At 34.0% G+C, this 26,163-nt stretch overlaps 1 protein-coding gene across 1 annotated transcript; it reads right to left on the reverse strand.

Annotated features, from left to right (window-relative positions):
* Positions 1–16,852: 16,852 nt before the first annotated feature.
* On the reverse strand, positions 16,853–19,647 carry LOC137837665 (protein ROOT PRIMORDIUM DEFECTIVE 1-like). Its single transcript, XM_068646759.1, is given in 3 exon segments — positions 16,853–17,457; positions 17,765–19,272; positions 19,274–19,647. Coding segments are annotated over 2 exon segments (1,410 nt in total). The 5' UTR covers positions 19,586–19,647; the 3' UTR covers positions 16,853–17,457; positions 17,765–18,174.
* Positions 19,648–26,163: the final 6,516 nt, after the last annotated feature.

Here is a 26,163-nt window from a genome sequence, read left to right on the forward strand (position 1 = left end):
TGTGCTGCTTTCTGGATTTGGGTTTAGTTTAGGTTGTTTAGAATCCTTGTTAAGATTAGTTCTAATTCCTACACAAAGTTTGATCAATCATTTTTAAAAGAAACAAAGTGTTTTTCCATGCAAAGGGAAAACAACTGGTTGAATTGTCGAGACAATTGGTTGTTTGTCACTTAGCTGGCAATGAGGTTTTTGAAACTGTTTTTTGAATTGGTTATGTAACTACCTGACCCATTCAACAGGTTAAATCGTGGTTTCAATCGGTTAAATGAGTGCTTTGCTAACAGTTTTTTGAAAACCTGTTTCAACTGTTTTAAATGAGAACAAAACTGATTTGACTCTATTATGTTACCTTAAACGGCTAGATTTCAAAAGCTATAAATATAGCCTTCTTTCAAATGTTTGATATACAAGTTTTACACAGTATTGTGGAATCAAGAGAGAGTTTAAAGATTCACTTTTGAAAGAAGTTTTTCAAAGTTTAGCAAGATTGTTATTAAAGCTTTGCCCTGGTGCAAGAACTGATCATAGGGCTTCTGGTTTTGTAATTCCAGGTGTTTTCTATTCTTGCTTAGTTTCTTGTAATTGTACTTTGATAAACCTTTGTAAGTGTTGTAAAATCCTGTAAAGTCAGTGTGATTTTGGCTTGAGACGTGTGTTGTTGCAGAGAGGGTGAGTAGGCTTTATGGGATTCAAAGTCACTTCTTTGTGGTGTGTGTTGTAATCTGGTTTTGATTACTAGTGGAATACTCAGAGGTTGTTCTGACGTTTGGATGTAGCTCAGGGTTGAGTGAACCAGTATAGTCTGATTGTGTGAATCTCTCTATCTCTCTCTATTATAATTTGTTTGATATTTGATTAGCTGTCATAATCAACCAGTTATTTCGTATTTCAACCGATTAATATTCCTGCCTTGTAAAATCCTGTAAAGTGAGTGTGATTTTGGCTTGAGACGTGTGTTGTTGCAGAGAGGGTGAGTAGGCTTTATGGGATTCAAAGTCACTTCTTTGTGGTGTGTGTTGTAATCTGGTTTTGATTACTAGTGCAATACTCAGAGGTTGTTCTAACATTTGGATGTAGCTCAGGGTTGAGTGAACTAGTATAATCTGATTGTGTGAATCTCTCTATCTCTCTCTATTATAATTTGTTTGATATTTGATTAGCTGTCATAATCAACCAGTTATTTCGTATTTCAACCGATTAATATTCCTGCCTTATAAACTGCTTATACTTGTTTTTATCTCTGTAATATAAACAACCGGTTATATCAAAATATTAATCGATTGTTTTACTGATAACAGTTTTAATTGCTCATTGCTTTTGGCTTCTCTAATTCTTCTTTCTGTAAATCATTAAAGAACTTCGTTCTTAATCATTATTTGCGAAAAACTTTCATAAACAATTCACCCTCCCTCTTGTTTAGGCCATCAATTCTAACATGTTGCAACAGAGAAGGCCCAACAAGCTTTAAAAGGCGAGTTGGCGGCGATTGAGGCGGAGAAGGCTGAGCTTGCCAAGGGTAAAGTCGAAGCCAAAGAAAGGGAGGAGGCACTCTCAGTCGAGGTGGAGATGTGTCATACATTTATGTTGCGCAGAAGTGAATACTACTTTCACCAAGAGCTTCGACAATCAGCTTTGTATCATGGAATACCTCTCAAAGACCCTCAATATGACTTAGACCAAGATGTGGTTGACGGCAAGCTCGTACCAATCGGTGGGAATGCCGATAATCCTATGGAGGATAAGGGTGGAGAAAATGTCGTACCCCAAGCTAAACCGGAGCTCTCGTTTGAGGAAATATTAGAACCACTTTAAGTGGTTTTAATATGGACCTGGGATGTGGGCTTTGAGCAAATTAAAATTCTTCACTCTTATGTTTTTAATATTGTAACTGCTCGAACAGAGAGTATTTAAATTTGAAATATAAATTGTAGTTTGGATGCCTTCTGTTTTAATTATACTTAAGAGTCGAACCGAGCGATGGTACGAATGGCTTATCGAGCTGCTTCAGATGTTATTTATTTTATTCTGACCGCACTAAGCAGTGTTTGTATGTTTGTTCTGATTACTCTAAGTTTTTCAAAATTATTTTTGATAACTTGACATAACAAAAAGATGTGGGTCGAGGTCGAGTATCGATAAGTACGTTTGGAGTAAAACTCCTATGCTGATCGTGTAAGGGGATGTTCGTCTCGACCGAGAAATGAATTCCGCTAACTGCTTTGGTCGTTTTAAATGATAGATATCATGTTCCGAGTTATCCTTGATAACTTGAGTAAATACATAGGTCGAGTCCATGGTCTAAATGGATTCAATGGGGTTTATTTTGACCCTACGATGGGTAGGTTTAGTTGGAGTAATAATATGTCTTAATAATAAATCAGAGATACGAATTTTAAAGTGCCTCGTTAAAACTTTCTCAACCGAAAATCCTCCTTAAGGATAAAACAACCAAGCAAGGAAATAGTACATTGTTTTTATTAAATTTTATCAACTATAATAAAATTTGATATGCGTCGCATTCCACATTCTTGGTACATTTCTTCCTGATAAAAATTCTAAATGATAAGCATTGCCTTCACCTGAGTTTGCAATGCAGAATGGTCTTTCCCAGTTGCTCGAGAACTTGTCGTCATCCTTCTAAGCATCATTGCGCATTCGCCAAACCAAGTCTCCCTTTTGGAAGTTTCTTGGCTTTACTTTCGAATTATATCTTCTCGCCGCATGTATCTTGCACGATTCTTCTCTTATTCTGCTTTTGTCTCTGAGTTCGTTGATAAGGTGTAGGCCGATCAACAAACTTTCTTTATTCAAATCCAAATCCAAAGTTTGTCGTCGTAGGGAGGGTTCTCCCACTTCGACAAAAATCATTGCTTCGGTCCCATAGGTTAACCTATATGGGGTTTCTTGTGTGGTAGATTGGGATGTGCATCGGAAAGCCCATACGACCTTGAGAAGTTCCTTAGTCCAATTACCTTTGGCCGGGCCAAGTCTCTTTTTTAACTCATTAAAAATTACTTTATTGGCGACCTCGACTTGGTCTTGGTTTACGAGTGCTCTACTTAGCTCGTAATGTGTTTGATGTTGAGTTTTTCGTAAAACTCAACGAGTCCTCGGTCGGTGAATTGTCGACCATTGTCCGTGATGATGACGTACAGTATTCCAAATCGGCATACAATGTTCTTCCAAATAAAATTTTGTACATTCCATGCAATGATGGCCGCCAAGAGTTCGACCTCTATCCATTTAGTGAAATAATCTACACCGACCAGTAGGAACTTACGTTGTCCTTTTTTCTGAGGTAAAAGGTCTAATGATGTTCATCCCCCACTTTACAAAGAGCCATGGGGAGAGAATGTAATGAAGGTTCTCAGGTTTTTGGTGAGATAAGCTACCGTACTCCTGGAATTTAATACATTTCTGTACGAACTCTATGCAATCACCCTAGACGGTCAATCAGTAATAATCGACCTGAAGTACTTTAGACACCATTGTTCGGACTCTTCAATGAGTACCGCATACCCCCTTGTGTATCTCCTGCATTACATAGGTGGCCTGTTTGGGGGTGATATATTTTAATAGGGGTTGAGTGTAACCTCTCCGATAAAGGTCCTGATCAATGAGTAAAAAGCGAGCGGCATGTTGTCTCATCACCTTTTTCGAATACGCCTAACAATTCCCATCTAACCAACATTGTTTAATGGGTGTCATCCAGGTGGGTTCTGTATCGATCACCATGCATTCTTCTGAGTTAATGCTGGGATTGCTCAAGGTCACATTGATAACCGACTGATGAAGTCCTTTCTTTTTGGTTGTTGCAAGGCTGGAAAGCATATCAGCTCGGGTATTTTGTTCCCGACGGATATGTTAGATTTCCACCTCAGTAAAGTTTACGATTAAACCCAGCACAAAATGATAGTATTGTTGCAATAATTTCTTTTTAACTTTGATTTCCTTTTTTAGCTAACTTTACTAGCTAATAGTCAGTTTTGCATACAAGTTTTTTCACTTCCAAATCAAGGGCGAGATTGAGATTGGCTATAATAGCCTCATACTCGACCTGATTGTTTGATGTTTTAAATTGGAACCTCAAAGCTTGCTTGACAAGGACATCCCCTGGTCCTTCGAGTACTACCCCTGCACTACATGATTTACTGTTAGAGGAACCATAAACGTGTAGAGTCCATTGGGAGTTCTCCTCCTCAGCGGCCAAGGACTAAGCTCATATGTAAAATCAGCCAAAGCTTGTTATTTAATTGCCCCCCTAGGTTGATATTGAATCTGAAATTTCGATAATTCCACTGCCCATCCTATCATTTGTTTGACCAAATCTGGTTTTACTAGAATTTTCATAATGGGGTAGTCAGTTCTTACTATAATGCGATGATTTTGGAAATACATGCGAATTCGTCTTGCAGTAATTGCTAAGGCCAAGGCTACCTTCTCAATCATTTGATATTGGACCTCGGCACCATGGAGTACTCGACTGATGAAATAGATTAGTCATTCTTCCGTCTCCACCTTTTGAACCAATATTACGCTGACCGCATCCTCTAACACAACAAGGTATACAATTATGGATTCCTTGGCGTTCGACTTTTGAATGACCAAATGAGACACCAAGAAAGCTTTTAATTTAAGGAATATTCCTTCACATCCGTTCGTCCAGTGGAACTTGGAAGCTTTTCATAGTAATTGATAGGCTTAGTTTTTTCTGCAAGTTTTGGCACAAACCTGGACAATGTTGTTAGTCGTCCGATGAACCTTTGAATTTCCTTGACATTCTCGGGGCTTCGTATCTCGGTGATTGCTCTACACTTCTCAGGGTTTGCTTCTATACCACGCTGAGTGAGCATGAAACCTAAGAAATTTCCTCCCTCAACCCCGAACGAGCACTTGTCGGGATTAAGTCTCATGCCATGGGTATGGAAGGCTTGAAAGACTTATTGTAAGTCTTTAATATGTTGTTCACACGAGTCGGACTTAACGACAATGTTGTCTACATAAACTTCAACGCTTCGACCAATCATATCTTTGAAGATGTAGTCCATTAGTCGTTGGTAGGTGGCCTCAACATTCTTGAGATCGAACGTCATGACCTCATAATAAAATTTATTGGAATGGGTCATGATAGCCGTTTTTCTTTGTCTCTTGAATGCATCTGGATTTGATTGTATCATAAGTATGCATCTAAGAAACTTAGAATAGTATGACCTATTGCACGTCCACGGGTAGGTCGATGCTCGGCAGGGGATAAGAGTCTTTAGGACATGCTTTATTTAGATCGGTGTAATCTACGCACATCCTCCACTTGCTGTTTGATTTCTTAACCATGACTATGTTGACCAATCATGTTGTATAATGGGTTTTTCTGATGAACCCGAATTTCAATAATTTCTTAATTTCTTCTCGAACGACATCATGTTTTTTCGCCCATTTTTCCTTTCTTTTGAGCTATGGGTCTGGCTTCTTTGTAGATAGAGAGGTGGTGTGTAATGATGTTCGGGCTCACTCCACACATGTCGGCAACTGTCCATGCAAACAAATAAGTGTTGTCAACTAGAGTTTGACTTAGCAGCTTGTTATCGTCCGGCTTCAAGGACGTCCCAATGTGGGTTTTATGTTCATCGTCAGGAAGAGGCACCGAACGAAGATCCTCATCGGGTTCCATACGGGCTTCGTCAAGTCGAGGATCCAAATCTAGAAGTGTGACCATGTGTTCTCTTGTTTTGTTGCGAGAACATCTTTCGGTTGACTGTTCTGCTCCTTTATGAGGACGCCTCTCGGTCGACCATCCCGCTCTTTCACAGGATTGGCCGCGTGGGGATGTTTTCTACAACTATCTGGTAGGTTCAACTTTTACGCTTGTGACATAACATTCGCGCGCTACTTCTGATCTACATGGATCGTGGCGATATCTCTGGTCTTTGATGGAAACTTCATAACCAGGTGAGGGGTGGACATTATTGCTTTGAGACGATTGATGGACGACCGTCCGAGCAATATGTTATAGGAGGTATTTGCTTTAACCAATAAATAATTGATCTTTATGGTTTTACTTAGACACCCCTCTTCTCCGAACGTGGTGTATAAGTCAATAAATCCCCTATTGTCACTTCGTTTGCCTGAGAATCCGACAATTTGTTATTTATAGGGTTGGATTTCTGATTCTAGAATTCTCTTCTTTCGGAAGGTCTTCCAGTAGAGGATATCCACCGAGCTGCCTTGATCAACCAGAACCTTAGTGATCGTAAACTTATCTATTTCCACGGTAATTACCATAGGATCATCCTACGTTGGGTCGATTGCCGTGAAATCATCATTGGTAAAAGTAATTAGGGGCATCCTCGGTCGGCTCCGAGTAGACGTGGAGTGAGCCGACTGGATGGCTCGGAGATGCCTTTTTCTAGCTAAATTGGAACATCCATCTCCTACAAAGCATTCGGCCCGACAATAGTATTAATAACTTCTTGGACTGTATGTCTGATCCGATTGTTCCTTTCAGGACTTTCGCTTTGTGGGCGAGTCCTTCTTACTGGACTTTCAATGTGTCTCTACCTCGTCACACGCTGGTTGTCATCGCGTCAACGTGAATCTCCTCATCCGGGCCGATCACGATATTCTTTTTGCCCTCTATATGGATATTGATCCCTCTGTGGAGACCGATACATATTGGCATCGGTTTTGATGAATTTGTGGAAGTAGCCCACTTGAATAAGTTCTTCTATTTTATCTTTCAACGCTTGACATCCTTCGGGCATATGGCCATAGTTGCGGTAGTATTAGCAGTGTTTGGAAGTATCTGCGTTTCTTGGTGTCTACGATTGCTTTAGGGTCAGGATTAGCTCAGCCTGCAATGTTTCGTCCATAAACTCGTCCCCTTGAAATAGTCAGTGGAGTGTAATTAAGAAACTGAGGTCCCTGATTGTCTTTGAATCAGTCAGACCGACCTGATACTGGTTGGTTACCTCTGTCTTTTTCTTTCTCTTTTCCCTTTTTGACACCCTCAAATTGATGACTTTTGTGGTAGTCAATGTGTTCCTCTACATGAACTTAATGGCATGATTCCTCTTCATCCATATTTTTGGTCGGTCTTTTGATTAGACTTTCGGTAAATCGGCCCGGTCGGATTGTCGAGACAAGATGATGCATGGCTATCTCAGGCATCAAATTTATGATACCCATGCATACTTTACTAAACCTATCCATAAATGCTCTCAAAGATTCTCTTTTTTCTTGTTTCACATTGAGGAGAGACATGGATGATGTATGATGTGGTCGGCTTGTCACATATTGCATGGTGAACTTCGTTGATAAGACTTTGAAGTTTTCCACGGAGTTGTTAGGGAGCCCCGTGAACCAACCGAGTGATCCCTCCTGGAGGGAGGTAGGGAAAACCTTACACCATACTACTTTGTTGGTGGTGTATAAAGTCATCTCTGCTTTGAAGACGTTCAGGTATTCGTCTGAATCCGTGAAACCATCATAGAGTTTGATGGTCAATCCTTTCCACTTGGGAGGAAGTGGTGTGTCGATTATTTCATTTGTGAACGGATGTCCCTTTGGTCCTCCTCATCATCTGGGACGAGATTATTTCTAGAGCTTTGGTGAGTCTAATGAGTTTGAAGGGTAGGAGGTTGGGTTTGAGGGGTCAGTTGTGGTGCTCGGGATTGCTCTTCCCGTTCATGCCCCTCAAGTCGTTGCATAAGATTTTTGCTCTGTTCCTTCAGAAGGGACATCTCATCCTCGTGTCAGTGTCGGTCTTCGTCATTCTTCAATTGATTCGTAAGGCCCTTTTGTCGTTTCTCCTCCATTTGTGCGCCTAGAGTGCTTGGATCATAACTATTTGCTCGTCCGACATACGGTCATTGTTAGTGTTGTTCCTCGTTGACACCATTGTAATTAGTTGTGACTTGCTGTTGAAGATCGAACATTATCTCGACCCCACAGTGGGCGCCAATTGTACCAGTATGGATAAAGAGGGTCGCAGATAGTACTTGGAACTGGTAACACAATTGTTGACGTGTCTCCTTCAAATCTCCTCTCCTAGATATTGATGCTCGGCTGGTTAGGGGGGGGGGTTACTGCAATTGCACTCCGACGCTCAAGTCAGTGCTCTGGTTTATAGTATTGCTTTGTGGGATTTTGGCCTTAATGGGCTGGAGATCAGTTGTTAACTAATGTGTAGCGATTCCTTAATCTCAGCGAAGTGTATATTCGGTTTAATCTGTTTTATCCATTATATTGGAGATATTTTCCGAATATTTTGGAATGTGCATTGACTCATTCAATGCTAGTGATAACTGTTATTTATTGTATTTGTTATGTTATATGTTATTTGACTCAGGCGGTCGGCCATTAAGACTGGCACATCCGGTACCGACCGGTACACATATAAAGCAAAAATAACATAGCTAAAGTCTATTGAACATTTAAACATGTCTTGGAATCAATTCCAAATAGGTAACACAACCTTGTAATAAAAAAAAAGGATGATATGCATATTCCAAACTCTTAAAACATAAGCAACACATTAAACATAATTGAATACCCATTTTTGAAGATTAGCATGACAATCTATCTTAAACTACCTTCCAAACCACTTGATCCTCAAAAGTATTAAGGACATGATCCTCTAAAACAATTTGTAAGTGAGGTAATTTAAGAAGAATCAAATTAGGAATTTTCTAATCTCCATTCCAAACATTAGTCACTCTAAATTTAAGATGCATAAGAATCTCATTAAGAACTTGTAATTAAGATATCAAAACACCTTTTATCATTAGAAAAATTTATAGATAAATCATCCCCTAAGATCAATCAAGCATTATCCTTGACAACCTACAACAAATCTTTAAAATTATATCACAATGAGAAATAAAAGTTTCTAAACAGGTATTTCCTCGTTGAGAAACGAACACATTTTTCATCATGCTAGCCTAATCCTTGAAATTAAAAGGAAAATTCCAAGCTAGATGAAGTGAAAAGGCTTGATTTTATTTTTTTTCAAGTTAACCATCCACCCGTTTTCTTTTACAATTGGATCAACTTTGAGCCCCTTATACAACCTTCTTTTCTGGTAAGAACAAATGCCTTTGGTATAAACAAAAAACATAAAGTGCTTTAGTAAATTGTTCCTTTACTCCCAAAAGTAATTAAATTAAGTATTCATTGTATTTATAATTAAAAAAAACCCTTGTATTTACTATTGTACAATAATTTTGCTATGCCACGACAAATTATTGAATACTTAGATCTATTTATATATTTGCAAATAATATGATCATATATTATTCCTCTGAAAATTGAATAAAAGGAATTTAAAGCGTAATACTTACAATATAAGTTTGTTGAATAAGGCAATCCAATGATCTTAAAACCATAGATGCACCACTAGTGAAGTTCAGACTTGTGAAAAAATGTCAACATTGGTAAACAAAGTATAACCAAAAAGAGATAAATAAACAGTGTCAAAATTTTATATTTTTATCCAAACATGAAAAAAAAATGCTTGAAGTTAGCAAAATATATATGAACATGTCAACTTAACTTGGAGCTTGTTATTAACTGACACTAATTTCCCATCGAAATTACATTATGTACAAATTGTGGAATTACAATGATAATAAAAAATAATATTATTCTTAATTATTGATATATTTCCTAAAAATAAAAAATAATACCACTATTTCTAATCACTCTAAGCTCGAGAGCTTCTATCTCCTCACTAAAAGTGTATTTGACTCACCTCTCCACAAAAACAAGCTAGTCCCCTTGATTGGATTCCCAATCATGCACGGTGATAATCAATTCATAGATCACCTTTTATATCCAAAGAAAGTGGGACGGATTCAGGATAGGTGACGACCAAAGTAGAAAACAGGACACACTTGACACCGTCTATGAAGGAGCTAGCACAAGTTCTTTAATGTTGCAAATTAGGTTACACGATTTGGAGATTTGAAAATATTGGAGGCAAGGTGGAAATATCTCAATTTGGGACTAATCGAAATCCTCTTTAGCGACCAAAACCAAATCAGTTGCTAATTCGATTGAAAATGTTAATAATGCACTTAATTTGATTGCTAATTCGATGGTTGAAATGAATAATTTCATTTAGCGACCAAAACCTAATCAGTTACTAAAAAAATAAAAAATAAAATCGGGTAACTAATTTGGTCGTGGACAATACACTTTTATTTTATTTTATACAAACACATATTCAACAACAACAAAATTGTTGCTTCCATTTTTTGTCGCTATTTTGGTCGCTAAACAAACTAATATCACTAACAATTCATTCAATCACTCTTTCGATCGCATATTTGAGATTGATGTCAATCAGTGATTATTTTGATCACAATTTGCATCCATTGTATTTTGATAGCTAAAGTCAGTGATTAAATTTATTTTTCTTTTGTAGTGGATGAAGGTGTGATATTTCGAATTTGTATGTAAATGCTTCAAATATGCATGGCACCGCTTAGGGTTGGAGAAGCACAAGAAAGAGTAATGGTAAGTGTGGAGAGAGGCACAAGAGAGGTAATGAGGTAGGTAATGATCTTTTTACAAATAAAGACAAATTTTTATGTTAATTGAAAATTTATCTCTCATAGTCAATTCTTATTAGTTTATGTATTCACACTTTCCATTTCAATTAAACTACATTTGTCATAGAAAGTGATGCGAAAAGAGTTCACATCACATATTTTTAAAGACTTCTTTTGTGATAATATTTTAGTGAGTTTTTTGTGATGGTTGTTCAATCAACATAAACAACTTGGACTTTCTTTGTTGTTATAATCAACATAGACAATTCATTCTAATAGTCATAAAAACACTATATTATATAGTAGTGATAAATGTGGGAGTTGAAGGAAAAGATTAAAAAGAAAGAAGGGTAGAAAATGGACAGGATGCATGAAAAAATAAAATAAAAAAGGATAAGAAGAAGTGGCTACAAAATTGACCTTACCAACCCAAAATTGAATATTATAGCTCTATAAAATTAATGATTGTTATCTAGTTTGTTTTTAATATTTATAATTAAAACAATTGATTTCAAAATTACTGTAAATACGGTAAAAGATAAAAAATTAAAATCTATTTAGTAATAATAAAAATTAATTTATATATTAAAATATTTTAATTTTTAAAATAATATCTAATTTAGTTATATATCAATTAATTTTTTTCAACTATTTTTTTGTTATTGAAATTAAAATAAAGAAAGTCAAAAGTTAGTTTATGTTATATAATTTGTTCAAATACGTGGTAAATAAAAGAAATTAAATAATTAATCACGTATTTCAATAAAATAAAGTCAAACGAAGTGAATGTGTGCTTTCAGACATCACTCTTATTTTCATCTAATTCTTTTTATATCATAAAACCATCAAACAATACTTATATACACATTTTTTTAAAATTATATAGTCTAACTAACAAATTTATTATAAATAGAATATAATATTTTTTATCAATTAACAATTAAGTTTAAAATATTTTTAAGAATATAAGAAAAATTAAAATCTAAGATGAATAAATCTCTTCTTAATGCATAATATATAAATAAGGAACACGTACTTCTCCCATTGAGTAATTCATACTTCAACTTAAAAAAAAAAAATTGCATACACTTTTATCTTAGCCAAAACGAGTTGTATATATATTATGGGATCTAAACCTAACCTCAGTTATACTCAATTCTGTTCACATCATATTTGCATCTTATTATTATGAACAAACAAATTCTTGCTTGGAATTGAGGCAAAGCAACCAAAAATAGATGAAATTTATTCTAATGGAATATTCTTAAAAAATTAATTTTAAATTTAATTTAATTTTACAAAATTTATTTGTAAGTTTGCACTCACTTATATATTATAAATTGATTTTTATCTCTAGTTGATATGAAATCTTCAATAAATTTCTCTCTTCTATTATTTGTTTATTTATTTTAATAGATGAAGAAAAGGTGATTATGAGGAAAACTCTCAAAAAAAACTTTTTTGTAGTGGTAAATAGTTTTTGGGTGAAGTTGGATTAAGTTAGGGATTAAATTTATGAGCATGAAAAACTTTATTTAGAAAAATAATATTTTTTGATAAATATTTTTTCATATAAAATAATCAAAAAGGGTGGTCATCTATAGTGATATATTTTTGAGAAATTTGGAAAAATAATATATTTATCATATACTATCTATAGTGATATAAACAACCATTGTTGACTAACTGTGTAATATATATCATTTCTCCTGAACTATCTTAAAATTTCTTCTGCTACTGATATGCTAAAACTTGAATGTGTCATGTGATGCTAAAATAAGTCAAATGTTCCATCAACCAAGGACATGTTCATTGGATGAGTTTTTAGTCCAACCAATAGTCAACCCTTACCCAATATTTTAATTAGGGTTTTGAATTTGAACATTGATTAATCCATCTAGTCCAAACTAAATTAATGGTTGGTGGGATCTGGAAAGGAAAATAGTTAAGGTAAAAACATACACATTCAAGCATTATCTACATGTATATAATTAAGTCATAAAGTTTTAAAGTATAAATGTAAAAATTAACAAATATTTTGACAATATATATCTTATAGTAAACCATGACAATATAAATATATTAACTTGCTAGGCAAACATCCAAATTCAAGTTAGAAAGTTTTTTTTATTATGATATAAATATTATGTAACATTATCAAACTAACCCATAATGTTATGCACACCAAACTCTCAAATACATTAACCTCTTTTTCGAAGAATTTATTTACAACTTTGTTAAATTTATCTTAGCATAAGCACCTGTATAATCCTTCTGACGATTTTTTAAAATATTTTAGATTTATTTTTATAAATTTATGATATCAAATTTCATGTAATGAAACTTATGAAATAAAAAATTTAGTAAATTATTTATCTAAATTCATCTTTAATTTACATCATAAATGAGTTTTAGTAGTGAGTGGTTCTCAATGAAGTTGTAAATATATCCAAATTTAAAAGGTCCAAACTTTTTTTAAAACTACCCACTAAACAAAAATTATCAAATAGAAACCAATTTTTAGACACCAAAATAATTAGTTGCAATAGTAATTAAATTAGAGACAATTTTAGAAACTAAAAAAAATGATTTCTAAATTAGTTTATATTATTGTTAAGTAGTTTCTAAATTTGTATCTAATTAGCTACCAAGGTTTTAACTACCAATTATTTAGATTCTAAATTTGGTAGCAAAAACCTTGGTTGCTAATTAGATACTAATTTAGAAACCATTTAACAATAATATAAACTAATTTAGAAATCAAAAATTTATTTAGTCCCTAAAATGGTCTTTATTTTATTCATTAAGTAACTAATTATTTTTTGTCTATAAAATTGGTTTCTATTTTATGATTTTTTTTAGTGACTAATCAAGTAAATAATGTATTTTTTTAAAATGTCATTATGATAGTGAAATTTGAGTAATTTGTATGAAGTTGAAATGTTGTTATGGTTATTAAATAGACACAAAAGATAAAATAGTTACCAATTAGAGACCCGTTTTTCTTTCTTTTTTTAAAAGCAACTTGGAATCTTGACTCCTGCCCATATAGCAAGCATGCAATGCAAGAAAGTTAGTTAAGATTTTTTTGTATTAGATAGTGTTTGTCTTCTATGGTGACTTTTATACCAAACCCTAATTAAATTTTAAAAATGCTAATATTTTTATTGAGCTAATCACCCAAGTTAAGGGCGATTTGTGAGTTCCAAAACATACATTATTTATATAACAAGTGGGCAAATTGGCTATTGTTTATTTTGTTGGATGAGAAAAACATATTAGCTGGCTATTGTTTATCTTGTTGGATGAGAAAAACATGCAAAACATATTAGCTGGCTTAACCATAGAAATTGATAAAAGAGCATTTCTACCACCACAACCACAAGCAATCCTTAGAATTTTGGGGAATTAATATAAAACTATCAAACTTTGAGATGTATGAGATCTAAAGAGGAAACAGTGATTAATTATATGTATCAAGAGAAGTCAATGAGTGTTCTTATCACTAACCCTTTTGAGATTTTTCTCCTTCAAAGAAACAACTTTCAAAAAGGTTGTTTATGGATGATTCCATTTTCAGTCTTGATTCCTATTTTAATAATTAATCAAAACAACATGGCTTATATATTATCTTTGTTTTGATAAGTCGTTTTTAATCGATAAAATTCAAACAAATTTTTAAACTATGGAAGGTTGATTATTGATTCAGATTTTATTAGTCTTAAATTACTTGTGAAGCTGAGTATATAGTAGCAGCAACAAGTGCTTGTCAATCAGTTTGGCTCAACAATTACTCAAATTGATTTTAATCTAGATGTTCCAATTAAGATTTATGCTGATAATGTCTTTGCAATTAATCTTGCAAAGAATGCAGTTGTTCATCAAAGAAGTAAACACATTGGTATTCGATATCACTTCCTATGAGACCAAGTTGGAAAGAACTTGATCAAATTGAAATACTGCAGATCAGAAGATCAAATTGCTGATATTTTCACTAAGCCATTGAAGATCGATGCTTTCATCAAGTTAAGAGATCTGTTGGCATGAAAATTGTTCCAAATCAGAATTAAGGGAGGATGTTGGTTATTAATTCAAGGAAACATATAATACCACCATCTTTCATTTTCATGATCTTCTCCTTAGATTTTACCAAAATTTCCAACAAAATATCTGATTTTATAATCCGTTTAGTACCGAATGATTTTTCTCACTGAGAAAGCTAGTTTTTTCCAGCTTTGGTGCATAATTAACGAGCATAGTGGGCTACATATAATACATGAACTGATTATTCACTTAATTATGCTTTGCGTAACGATGAAGCGTGTTCATTGTTTTAATTTCTTACAGATTTCAACCTCCTAATTATATTTTAATAAATATCATGCAAATTGATGAATGACGTGCTATGGTTTGTGCACTACATTTTTTATTTTAAAATTATTGTAATTTCCTAATAAACCAAGAAGGATAAAAAATGGTTAGGATCTAATCATGAGCTTGTCATTAGTCAACGAGACACAGGAAATTGGAAAGAAACAATGGCTTTTTGGAAGTTGTAGAGCCAAAAACATCACATGAAATGGTTGATTTTTGGGTTAAAAGAGAGAAAAATAAAGTACCACCAAATAGTATCATTTGAGGGAGTTTCTTCCTGCACCCTTACATTCTTTGAAATACAAAAGTGGATTTTTTCTGCACCATTACATTCTTTGAAAAACAAAAGTGATTTCGGAATAGGAATTCGATAAGTAAAAATGTTTCCGGAATAGGAGTTTTGCAAGTAAAAATATTTTCAAAATAGAATATCCAGAAATAAAAATCATTCCAATATTCTTTCCAGAACACAATTTTTTTTGTTTACGTAAATCTGTAATTAATAAAATATGTTTCAAAAGTATCCCAGAAAGACCTATCCGAAAGTTATTTTTAAAAGGGATAAAATAGTCTTCTTAAAAAATGATGGGATGCTGAAAGACATTTATTAGGGTGCAAGAAGAAACAGACATCATTTGATTGAGCAGGCCACAATAAGCTTGGATAGTCATTGAATGAATACAGTGCTTAAAGGCATTGCCAAAATAAATAAAAAGAGATTTGTGAATTGCTATCTGTTTCATTGTTCTTTTAATGTATTTTTTTTATATATATATTTTGATTACTTGTAACCATAGAAATTATTCTTTAGATGCCATCTATCTATATATAAGTCCAAATGATGTTTTTTTTTTTGCTTTATTGTATTACATATGGTATTAACAAAAGCTAAAATTCCTTTCAGACCTCACATAATCAACTAAAATTAACCAACTGTTTTGTTAATGGTGTAAACTGGTTAACTAGTTATAGTTAACCTAAGTTTTTATCAATTTTACCAAACTAATGTATAATAGCTAAGCCTTCAATGGGTGAAGGCTCATTGGATGTAATGGTAGTTAGAGCTTAGACGGCTTCTTCCTACACTTTCATATAAACATTCTTCATACATCCTCATACTAAATGTTAATACATTTTTGTTCTTCTATAAAAAAAAAAAATCAATCTTTAAAATCCTACATCATTTATATTCTCAATTACATAAATCAAAAAATATTTTCGGATCTAGAAATGTTTATCCATATTTATAGAATTCAAAAACAATTTAAAAATATTTATATTTCAAACTACATAATCCAATAATCCAAAAGCTAATCTCGAATCTAAAAATACTTTTTAAATTATGTAATTCAAAATATATTTAAAATATATATATTTATATATATTACAGATTACACAATCTAAAAATCTTTTTTTGAATTTGAATGTAACTTATAAATTATATATCTGAGTATATTCTGAATTACATCACGCAGAAATTAATCTAATTTAGAAAAGATTTTCAAATTATGTAATCCAAAAACTAATAAAAAATCTAGAAAAGACTTTCGAATTACATAATTCCGAAGTTAATTATAAATGTGAAAAAAAAAACTTTCGAATTTCATGATTCAAAATATAAACTACATTTAAATTTTTTACAAAAAAACATTTTTGAAATACAAAAATTTATGAGGTGGGAAAAGAACGTAGGAGGTGAGGTGAGGAGCAGAAAGAAGCAGTCTAGAGCTTATAAGGATGAAGGTGCCCCCACACAAGACGAAAATGTGGATGGTTTGAAGTTAGGGCCTTCTATATTATTTTTTTCTATCATTTATAGGATAAATATGTATATGTAAAATATCCACGTTAGCTTTTTCGACTATCTTTCTTCTCATGTTGAAGAACAAAAGTGTACAAATTCATCCTCACTTTCTTTGTAAATCAAAGAATGCAAACAAAACTCATCTTTATTATTTCGCCAGCACACACAGGACATACCCAAAAGCTTAACCAAAGATCAATACAGTTCATATAATGTAATATTAAGCACACTACTGTGTGAGAATCAAATAAACCTTAACTAATCTCAGAAAATTAGACAAGTCATTTTGTATTAACTGATGAAAGTTTTCCTGGTGTCAGAATTTAATTCAGTCTTATTTGTTCTACATCTGTTTTTACTTATTCATATTTTAATTTTCTTAACCAGTTTACTGAAGATGCAGGGTTCCACTGCTTTGCACCCAACTGGATAGGATTTGGTTTCAATGACAAACCATAAACAAAATACGGATTTGAGGTTGTCATGGTTAGGAACAGCTGGCCAACACAGAGATGAAAGAAATGTGAAGACTGGAGCTCATGCAAAGATTTGACGGCTTATAAACTCGTTATATGGTTTGGGTTAAAGAAATTGTTTTATGAAAAAAATGGTTTGGGTTTATAAATCTGTTTAAGGAAGTTGGTTTGTTATGGCAATGTTTGGTTTGATCTTCTAACTCGCCGCAGGAAACTAGAAGATTTTGTTTTGCTGACTAAATTAACAGTGAGAATCCTGCAAAACAAATACAGTGCAGACCATTCGTTAAGTACATCACAGCTATCCATTGCCAGCTTCTTAAAGACACCTCTGTCTTGAAGTAGTAAATTAGTACCAAAATTCAGCAAGCACTGTAAATGACTGGTATTTATCCAACCAAATGCAGATGAGTTGCCACACATCTATCCGAGCGAGGCACTTAATTTTCTAACATGATGCTTCAAGGTTAAAGCTATTATTTCTTTGATTTCTCGGTTAAAAAAGAATCTATATATGTATAGGTAAATACTGGTGAGAAATGAGTTGATGATCACATGTGTACCTTCCCTCCACCTTAAGGGCCAATTCCGCCCCATAAATGAGATAATCCAATGCAACCTTCCAGGAGAGCTAGGTTGAAGATCTTAGTCGCATCAAATCTTGACTTCAACAAAACCTTCGGAGAAAGCCAGTTTTACATAGGACCAGTATTGCTCCCCTCCTCCATTACAGGAGAGTCAAAACTTTTCATAAGGAACCCAGTCGGTCGGACTAAATCACTGTAGATCAGGCTGGGTTAATCACTACAAATCATATTACTTCAGTTAAGATGAAGCAAAAACAGGAATCTTAACTCCTCGTTTTCTACTGCTTCAAAAAAATCAGTAGTTAGAATTCAGAACTATATCAAGAGACTTTTCTCATTTGCAAAATTGAAGGAAATGTAGCTCAAATAGGTTCCCAAATACTCAGCTATGATGTCCTTTGTAATGAGACACTATCCACAGAATCATCACCCTCATCTCCCATATCTACAAAATCGTCACCCTCATCTCCCAAATCAACATCAGAACCTATATCTGACGTCAAATCATCATCCTCTGCATCCTTATCCAGATCATTACCATCTTCCCCCTTAAAATCTTCACAAGCATCCTCCACATACGTCCTCGTTACCTGCCCCATTTCGTCCTCTAATCTGCTTCTCCTGTACCCAACCAACTCCTGATTAACCTTGGCTTTCCGAGGACTCAACAGCACAAGCTCAGCTAGCTTCCTCCGTGCCAAATACAACTCATTCGGCTCAATCAGCTCGCCTTTCCTATACGCCTCCCTAAGGAAAACAGTGTGAAGCTTCCCCTGATTCCCTCTGGTGGAGACATAGAAAATACCTTGGTGCTGGAGCAGGAAATCCTTCAACCTCTTGGGCAGGTTCATCGCCATCCGGAAATGTGCGATCCGCTCCAATGTAATCTTCTTCTCAACAGTCAACGACAACAACTCATGAATGGTGGCGACAGCTCTCTTCTCCATCCTCTTCTGGGCCTCAATGGACCTCAAATCATACCCAGAAACATTCTCATAAGGGGACCAATAAGGAACCCTCTGCCACTTCCACATTGCAATCCTAAAATACTTACCTATCTTAAAACCAGGTGGAAAATCAATCACAAAAGAAAACCTAATATCCTCAGCATCACCACCTCTCTCTCTATACTCCCTCTCCCTAGCCTCCTCAATCGCACAAGTCCCTAACCTAGGGTCTCTCTCCACAACCTCAATGTACTTCATCCTAGTTTCATTGGCATCAATCAAACGGAAAAACTCAGGGTACCTCAGAACCACCGAGTTTTCGAAGTCGTCGGGAAGCCCTAAAGCGGAGCGTGCGATGCGTACGTGCTCGAGGCGGAGCCTGCCTTCATTCGACATCATGAGAAGCTTCCGAAGCCGCGTGACGGCGCGTGGTATCTGCTCCAAGAGCGCGTGGCGCTCCTGCTGGATCTGGAGGATGGCCTTGCGGGTGAGGCGGCAGAAGAGGATGCGCTGGACGGGGTGCTCAAAGATTTCAAAAGACGTGTGGGAACTTGAGGATGAATGCACCCGCCTCGTACCGCGTGAAGCCGAAGCGGCGCGCGAGGGTTTCGAGGCGCGAGATTGGGAGTGATTGGCTGGGCTCGGAGAGGATGATGCTCTGAAATTTGAGGACCTTGCGCGTTTTCTTCTCCACTTCCATGTAGTTGTCGTAGCCGTGGTCGCGAACCCGGAGTTGCTTTTTGGGGATTGCGGTGGATTGCGCGAATTCTCTGAAGAAGTTGAAATTGTATGGGAAATTCTCGAGATTGCGCTTGAAGAAGTTGGAGGTTCGAGAAGCGAAGACTCGCATTTTGGGGTTTAGGGTTTTGCTGGTTCGGCTATGGAGGATGAAGCAGTGAAGTGTGAAGAAGAAGGGGTAGGTTGGGAAAATAGCAACGTAGAGGGGTGATAATGGAATTATTGTATTTTTTGGGGTTTCTTTTTTTGAATGGGCTTGTTAATTGGGCTTCATTTTCCCAGCAGGAAGCCCAAAATAACAGTATTTGACTCAACAAAATCTATTTAAAAGAAGCTAAAATTATTTAGAAAATAAAATTATGAGCATAAACAAAATTATTTAGAAAATTAATATTTTTAATAAATATTTTTTCATATACAATATTAAACTTACCTGCAATTATAATTATTAATCAAAATTAAGCAACCCATGACCTTTTTTTAACAGGTTACATCTATTTTAAGGCATTATTGGAGCTAACAGCACAGTATCACTTTTTTTTTTCTATTATGATCATTATTGTTTATTGAAATTCATGAAAATATAAAAAAATCATTAGTAGAAATCAAGAGCTACAAATTCTTTAATTTTTAATAAATTCAAATAGAAAGAAAAAGCAAGTATAAGATTGCATTATATTGTTAACATTTATAACTCAAAACCATTAGAAGGGTTAGCAAAGTCATTTAAAAAGGTTTACTAAACCAAATTTGAATAATCTAGAAGAAGATGCCTCAAGTACATTGTGAGACAAACAACAACCTAGATTTCATAAGTATGAATTTGAATAATCCACATAAATACTAAATACTTTATCAACTTTTTACATTTGCTAATCATTTGTTATGTTTGTATTACAAATTATAAGTTGCAGATAATTTGAAGATGCATAAACATATCAAACCAACAATAAATATAATTCCAATCCAAATAAGAGTATACTTTTGTTTTTTTTAAGTAGTTAATTCCATCTCATTATTATTTTAGAGATTACATACATTAAAAAAATTATAATATATAAATAAATATAAACATAAGTTTATAAGTCAATTATTTTATATTTAATTAAATTTTATTTTTATTTTTATTTTTATAATATGATATCAAAGTCAATTCTAACAAGATATGTTGTATCTAGTGTATCATTTGTTACAAGACTCATTTCTATTCTCACACTCAATATCCTTAATATGAGGGGTATATTAGAGATGTCACATCAAATAAAGATAAAGTCAAGTTAATATATATATATATATATATATATATATATATATATATATATATACACACGCGGTCACACACATATATATACACAAACCTCTTCTTATAAGTAATTTTTATGAGGATGGGTTAAATTTAAATTCTAGTATCATAATATGGTACCATAGCTTATCAATAACTTATCTCAACAAGGATTAGTTGGGCACCATTCTGTCACCCGTTATTAAGTCCCCTCCTGATACAACCCAACTCGACAAGCAGATGACGAAAGACAAGCAGACACTTCACAACTAGGTCAGTCATCTCAGCATACGAGACCAGACCTCACCAAGCCTCAGAAAAGCTTCAGCAGAAGAAAAACCAAACATGGACCAAAATATCAATTGTTCTTCCTTTTAGTCTTTTCACAAGACAAGTTTATGAAAAATAAATTTGATTCACTTTAGGGGTGTCAAATAGAATAATAACTAGATTAGGGTGTACTTAGTATAATATTGGGTTTGTGCCAGAACCCACGAAAAAACCTAGCTTCTAGAAACTATTTCCAAAACCGCCCCTTAACCTAGTTTCTAGAAGATGTGGCTAGCTTGGGAGGCACTCCACTTTGACCTACCTTTCATAGAAGGTTTCTCACAAATGACGCCTCTACCTCTCTATCTTGATCTCCCAAACACTCTCTCCTATAAATAGAGTGTCTTGCCTCATGTATTTTACACATTGAATTTGAATATAGAAGAGAAACTCTGCTTGAGTGATTAGTGAGCTTTGTCTCCTAAATTGTTTTTGTGTCTTATCTTGAGTGTAGTGCACCTCAAGTGGCAGATCCTCACCACTCATCTTGCAACCATCCACCATTCCAAGTGGCATGCACTTCATAGTCATCTCTTCCATAAGCTTTCTTTCTCGTAATCCTTTCCTTTATTTCTCTTGTCCATTCCGCCATTTCTCTTTCACTCTTTTTCTTATCCTTGTCTTTTCCTTTAATTTGGTTTTCATCTTGCTTCATTCCATTTTATGTTCTTTAATTCCGCAAGTCTTCATTGTCATCTTCACTATATATTGGGTTTTCTCTTTTCTCTCTAGAAGAGAACCTTCAAACTTACTTAACCACTTGGTTAAGTTTATGTTCAATGATAATCTTATTTGAGCTTATCACCATAATTGTTAAATCAAAAACTCATAAACAAAGTTCAACCCATAAAATTTGCAATCCTAAAATCAACTCACATCACCTTCTATTCCCTCGATCGATGTCCTCGACATGAGGGGATATGATGAGATTTGATGAAATGAATGACTTTGACCATTTTTTTATCTATGGGAGATTGTTCTTCAATGTTCTTAAGATTCAATGAGATGAATGGCAATTCAAGGTTTCATTCCCTCTGACTCTCTATTATATTATTATACGACCTCTCCTTCTTAATGGATGCAGGACAGAGAAACGTATGTACTTTTCAAGGAGGGGACCTTGTTTCGGCATTATTGGTCTTCAATGCTTTAGAGATTCAATGTGATGTATGACAATATAAGATTTCACTCTCTTTGACTCTCTATTATACGACCTCTCTCTTAATATATGTATGACATAGAAATGTACGTAATTTTCAAGAGAGGGACCTTTTGTGTGTGTTAGTGGTTTGTATAGATATAAAACCTATTATTATGTTAGGCCCATCAAATAACAGATATTGTCAAGAAAATACTTCTCATTTTCCTAAATACTATTGTATCCTTCTTTCTTAATTTATTTAATTATTGGTCATTTTCATTAACAAGTCACGTGAGACATAAAATCTTACATTCTCCACTAGGCTTATGTGAAATTGTATAGGTTTATCACATTATACTTTCTGGGGCCTTGCAATATTGACAATTTCAAGCCTTAAAATAAAGTTATGCAATCAATTATCTTGAATTATAGCCTCAAAACATGCTCTACAAATTCTACTTCCATTGTTTATGCACTAATAACAAAATGATTTACATTTCTCCACGATGTTGCTCCTCGTGCTAAAAGAAATACATAGCCAAAAAGTGGATTTGTTTGCATCCACACATCTAGCAAATACAAAGTCTAAATATCCAATCACTTCAAGATTATTAGACTTCTTATACATAAGCATGTGATCCTTTGTTCCTATATATTTCTTAAAACTTTCTTTGTAACTTTTCAATGTTCCATTCTCGTATTACTTTGAAATTATTCTAACATTGCATGCAAAGCTTATGTCGGGTCGAGTACAAGTCTAAGCATACATAATACTTCCAACAATAAATGCATACAAAAGTACTTCCATTTGCTCCCATTCCAAGTTATTCTTAGGACATTAAGTGAGACTAAACTTGTCTCCTTTCTAAATTGGAACATGCAATATTAAACACTTATCCATCTTAAATTTTTTTAATACTTTATTGATATAAGTTTTTGGGGATGGTTAACATTCCTTTATATTTATTTTAGAATATTTATATTCTTATTATAGTACTTGTCTCACCCATATCTTTCATTTCAAATTTACTTGAGAGAAACTTTTTGTTGAACAAAATGTTTTGATGTCTCCAAATCCAAGTGGAAAGCTTGAAGACCTTGTTGTTGTTGTTGTGTGTGTGTGTCTAGTTGTTTGAAACTTGTTAATTCACTCCTTAAGATGATCCATGTTCATTTGAATCTTTAACTTTTTGAAAAGATGGGTTTTATAAAAAGCTGTTGAAATTTTGAAACAACAGGTTGTTTTACCTTATTATTTTTTGAAAAGGTTTTGAAAAGTTTGACTTTGTTGTCAAGTCAATTCAACCGATTGTTTCGACAAAACAACCGACTGTTTTTCTGAAAACCTTAACATAATTCTGTTAAGTTGTTTTAATATGTTTTAAATGATCCTAACTACCTTGGCTCCTTTACTAAATGTTTTTGACCACTTGGTTGGTCTACATAAAGGTGGTTTTACGCTTCTAATCTAGGAGCAAGAAAAAGAGTTTATCAATAACCGTTTTTCCAAGATTTGAAAGAGCTTTGGATCATTCTTAAGTGTGTGGAATAGGATTGGGTTGTAATTATGAACTTTAAGCTTTGTAATACCCAGGTGTATTTTATTCCCTTCTTCCTTGATTACTGTATTTTTGTATTTGTGTTGCCAAGGAGTGTTGTGTGTTCTTGAGGTGTTCAAGATCAACATTCTTGGTGTGGTTTAACAAAGGCGGTGTCTTTCTTGAGGGGTTCAAGGTCACTACTTTGGTGTGTGGTGTTTGTAATCTAGTTTTGATTGCATAGTGGAGTACCCAGTGGTTTCTGGGGACTGGATGTATCTCTTGGTGTAAGAGTGAATTAGTATAAATCTATTTGTGTGATTCTCTCTTTCCATGATCTCACATGTATCTGTTTTAAGTTGTTTTTATTAATTGTTGATAAAAACAACCGGTTGATTTTCTAAAAATCAACTAAAACAGCTTTGTGCATTGTTTTCCTTAGTTTCTTTCTCTGTGATTCTTCATTGGTTTTCATTATACCTTCAAAGTTTTTGAAAATATTTTATAAACAATTCACCCCCCTCTTGTTTAAGGTCATATATTCCAACACTTCTTAGTTTGGTAAAGAATACCATGATCATTATGTTAGAATGGATGGCTTTAAACTAGAGGGGGGTGAATTGTTTAAAGAGGGTTTTCGCAAACTTTTAAGTCAAGAATGAAATTATCTCGAGAAACAAATGATAAAGAATTCAGTTTGCCAAAAACTTAAAGCAAAAACAATAGCACCAGAAAAACAATCGGTTGTTTCACAGAAACAATCGGTTGTTTATACCAGTTTGCAAATATCAAAACTGAATTTAAAGAGATTAAGGATAGAGAGAATGCACACAGATGTTTATACTGGTTCACTCTAAACCCAGAGCTACATCCAGTCTTCTCAGAAACCACTGAGGAATTCCACTAAGCAATCAAACCTAGATCACTTACAACACAACCAAGAAAGTGACCTTGATCCCCTCAAGAACACACAACACTTCTCAGCAAACACACAAAGGTTCTTTCAACAGATACAAGGATTACACTTGTTACATAAGCAAATCTGAAATCAATACAAGCAGAAATCATATCTCACACTCTTTGATCAATCTCAATCTCTAAGCAATCTCAACTTTTCAAAACTCAAAAACTATCTTCTTGTAAAACCCAAATCTGTTTTACTGTTTTATATCAAAGTTGTTGTTTGTTATGAAATCTTAACAAACTATTAATTGCCTTTAAAGATTGGTCAAAGTATTAAAAACTGGAGCGTAAACAGTTAGAAAAACATTTAATGCTCAGTCAAAGCACAAACCATTTTTCGGTTATGGTACCAAAACAAACAATCGGTTGTTTCCTCAAATCAATCGGTTGTTTTGGTTTTAACAGCTCAACCATTTGAAAAACAGTTTTCAACCTTTTCTAAAAATGCCTAAGTATAAAACAATCGGTTGTTTCGACAAAACAATCGGTTGTTTTTCACTTAGCTTGAAAAACACTTTTCTTTTAAAAAGATTAATAGTGCCTGTGCTTTGGATTCAATCAAGAGTGGATTACATAATCAATCTACCCCAGATCCTATCTAAGACAACTCAGCAACAACAAGCACAACCTAGCCTTCAACATCCTTCAAAGGGTTTGGATTCTTCAAAGCTTGAACACCACTTGGTTCAACACATTAGTTTCCAACAAGGTATCATCAACATATGGAATACTCTTATGGATCTTTATATATATATATAGATCAACATTGTTTTTCTTAAATCCAAAATAAATAATATTATCATTAAACATCAAATACCATTGGTGAAAAGCTTGCTTAAGTCCGTATATTGATTTCTTTAATTTACACATCATGTGTTCCTTTCCTTTAATTGAGAACCACATTGGATGGTCCATATAAACATTCTTTTCTAAATCTTCATCATGAAAAAAAAAATTACATCCATTTGGCATAGCTCCAAGTCATAATGGGCTACTAGCGTCATGATAATTTTGACGGAACCTTTTTGTGAGACAGACGAAAATGTTTTTTTATAGTCAACACCATCTTTTTGAGTAAAATATTTAGCAACAAGTCTGGTCTTGTAACATTCAAGTTTTTCATGAGAGTCATAAAGACCCACTTACAACCAACTCTCTTACAACTTTCTAATAGTTCTACAAGTTTATAAACACCATTATGTTCCATAGACTTCAACTCTTCTTTCATAACATCTAACAATTTTTCTCATGATTATCACAATTTACACCTTGTGAAAACGAAATTGGATTATTATCATTAATGCTTAAGTCACTTTCTAACTCATATCAATATACCATATAGTCATTCAACATAAATGATATATTTTTTCTTTGAGACATCCTTAATGCTACTTCTTACGGTTCTTCTACAATAGACTCGTTTTGAATCATGGGCT

The sequence above is a fragment of the Phaseolus vulgaris genome, chromosome 4, assembly GCF_000499845.2.
Source record: "Phaseolus vulgaris cultivar G19833 chromosome 4, P. vulgaris v2.0, whole genome shotgun sequence".
Lineage (NCBI taxonomy): Eukaryota > Viridiplantae > Streptophyta > Magnoliopsida > Fabales > Fabaceae > Phaseolus > Phaseolus vulgaris.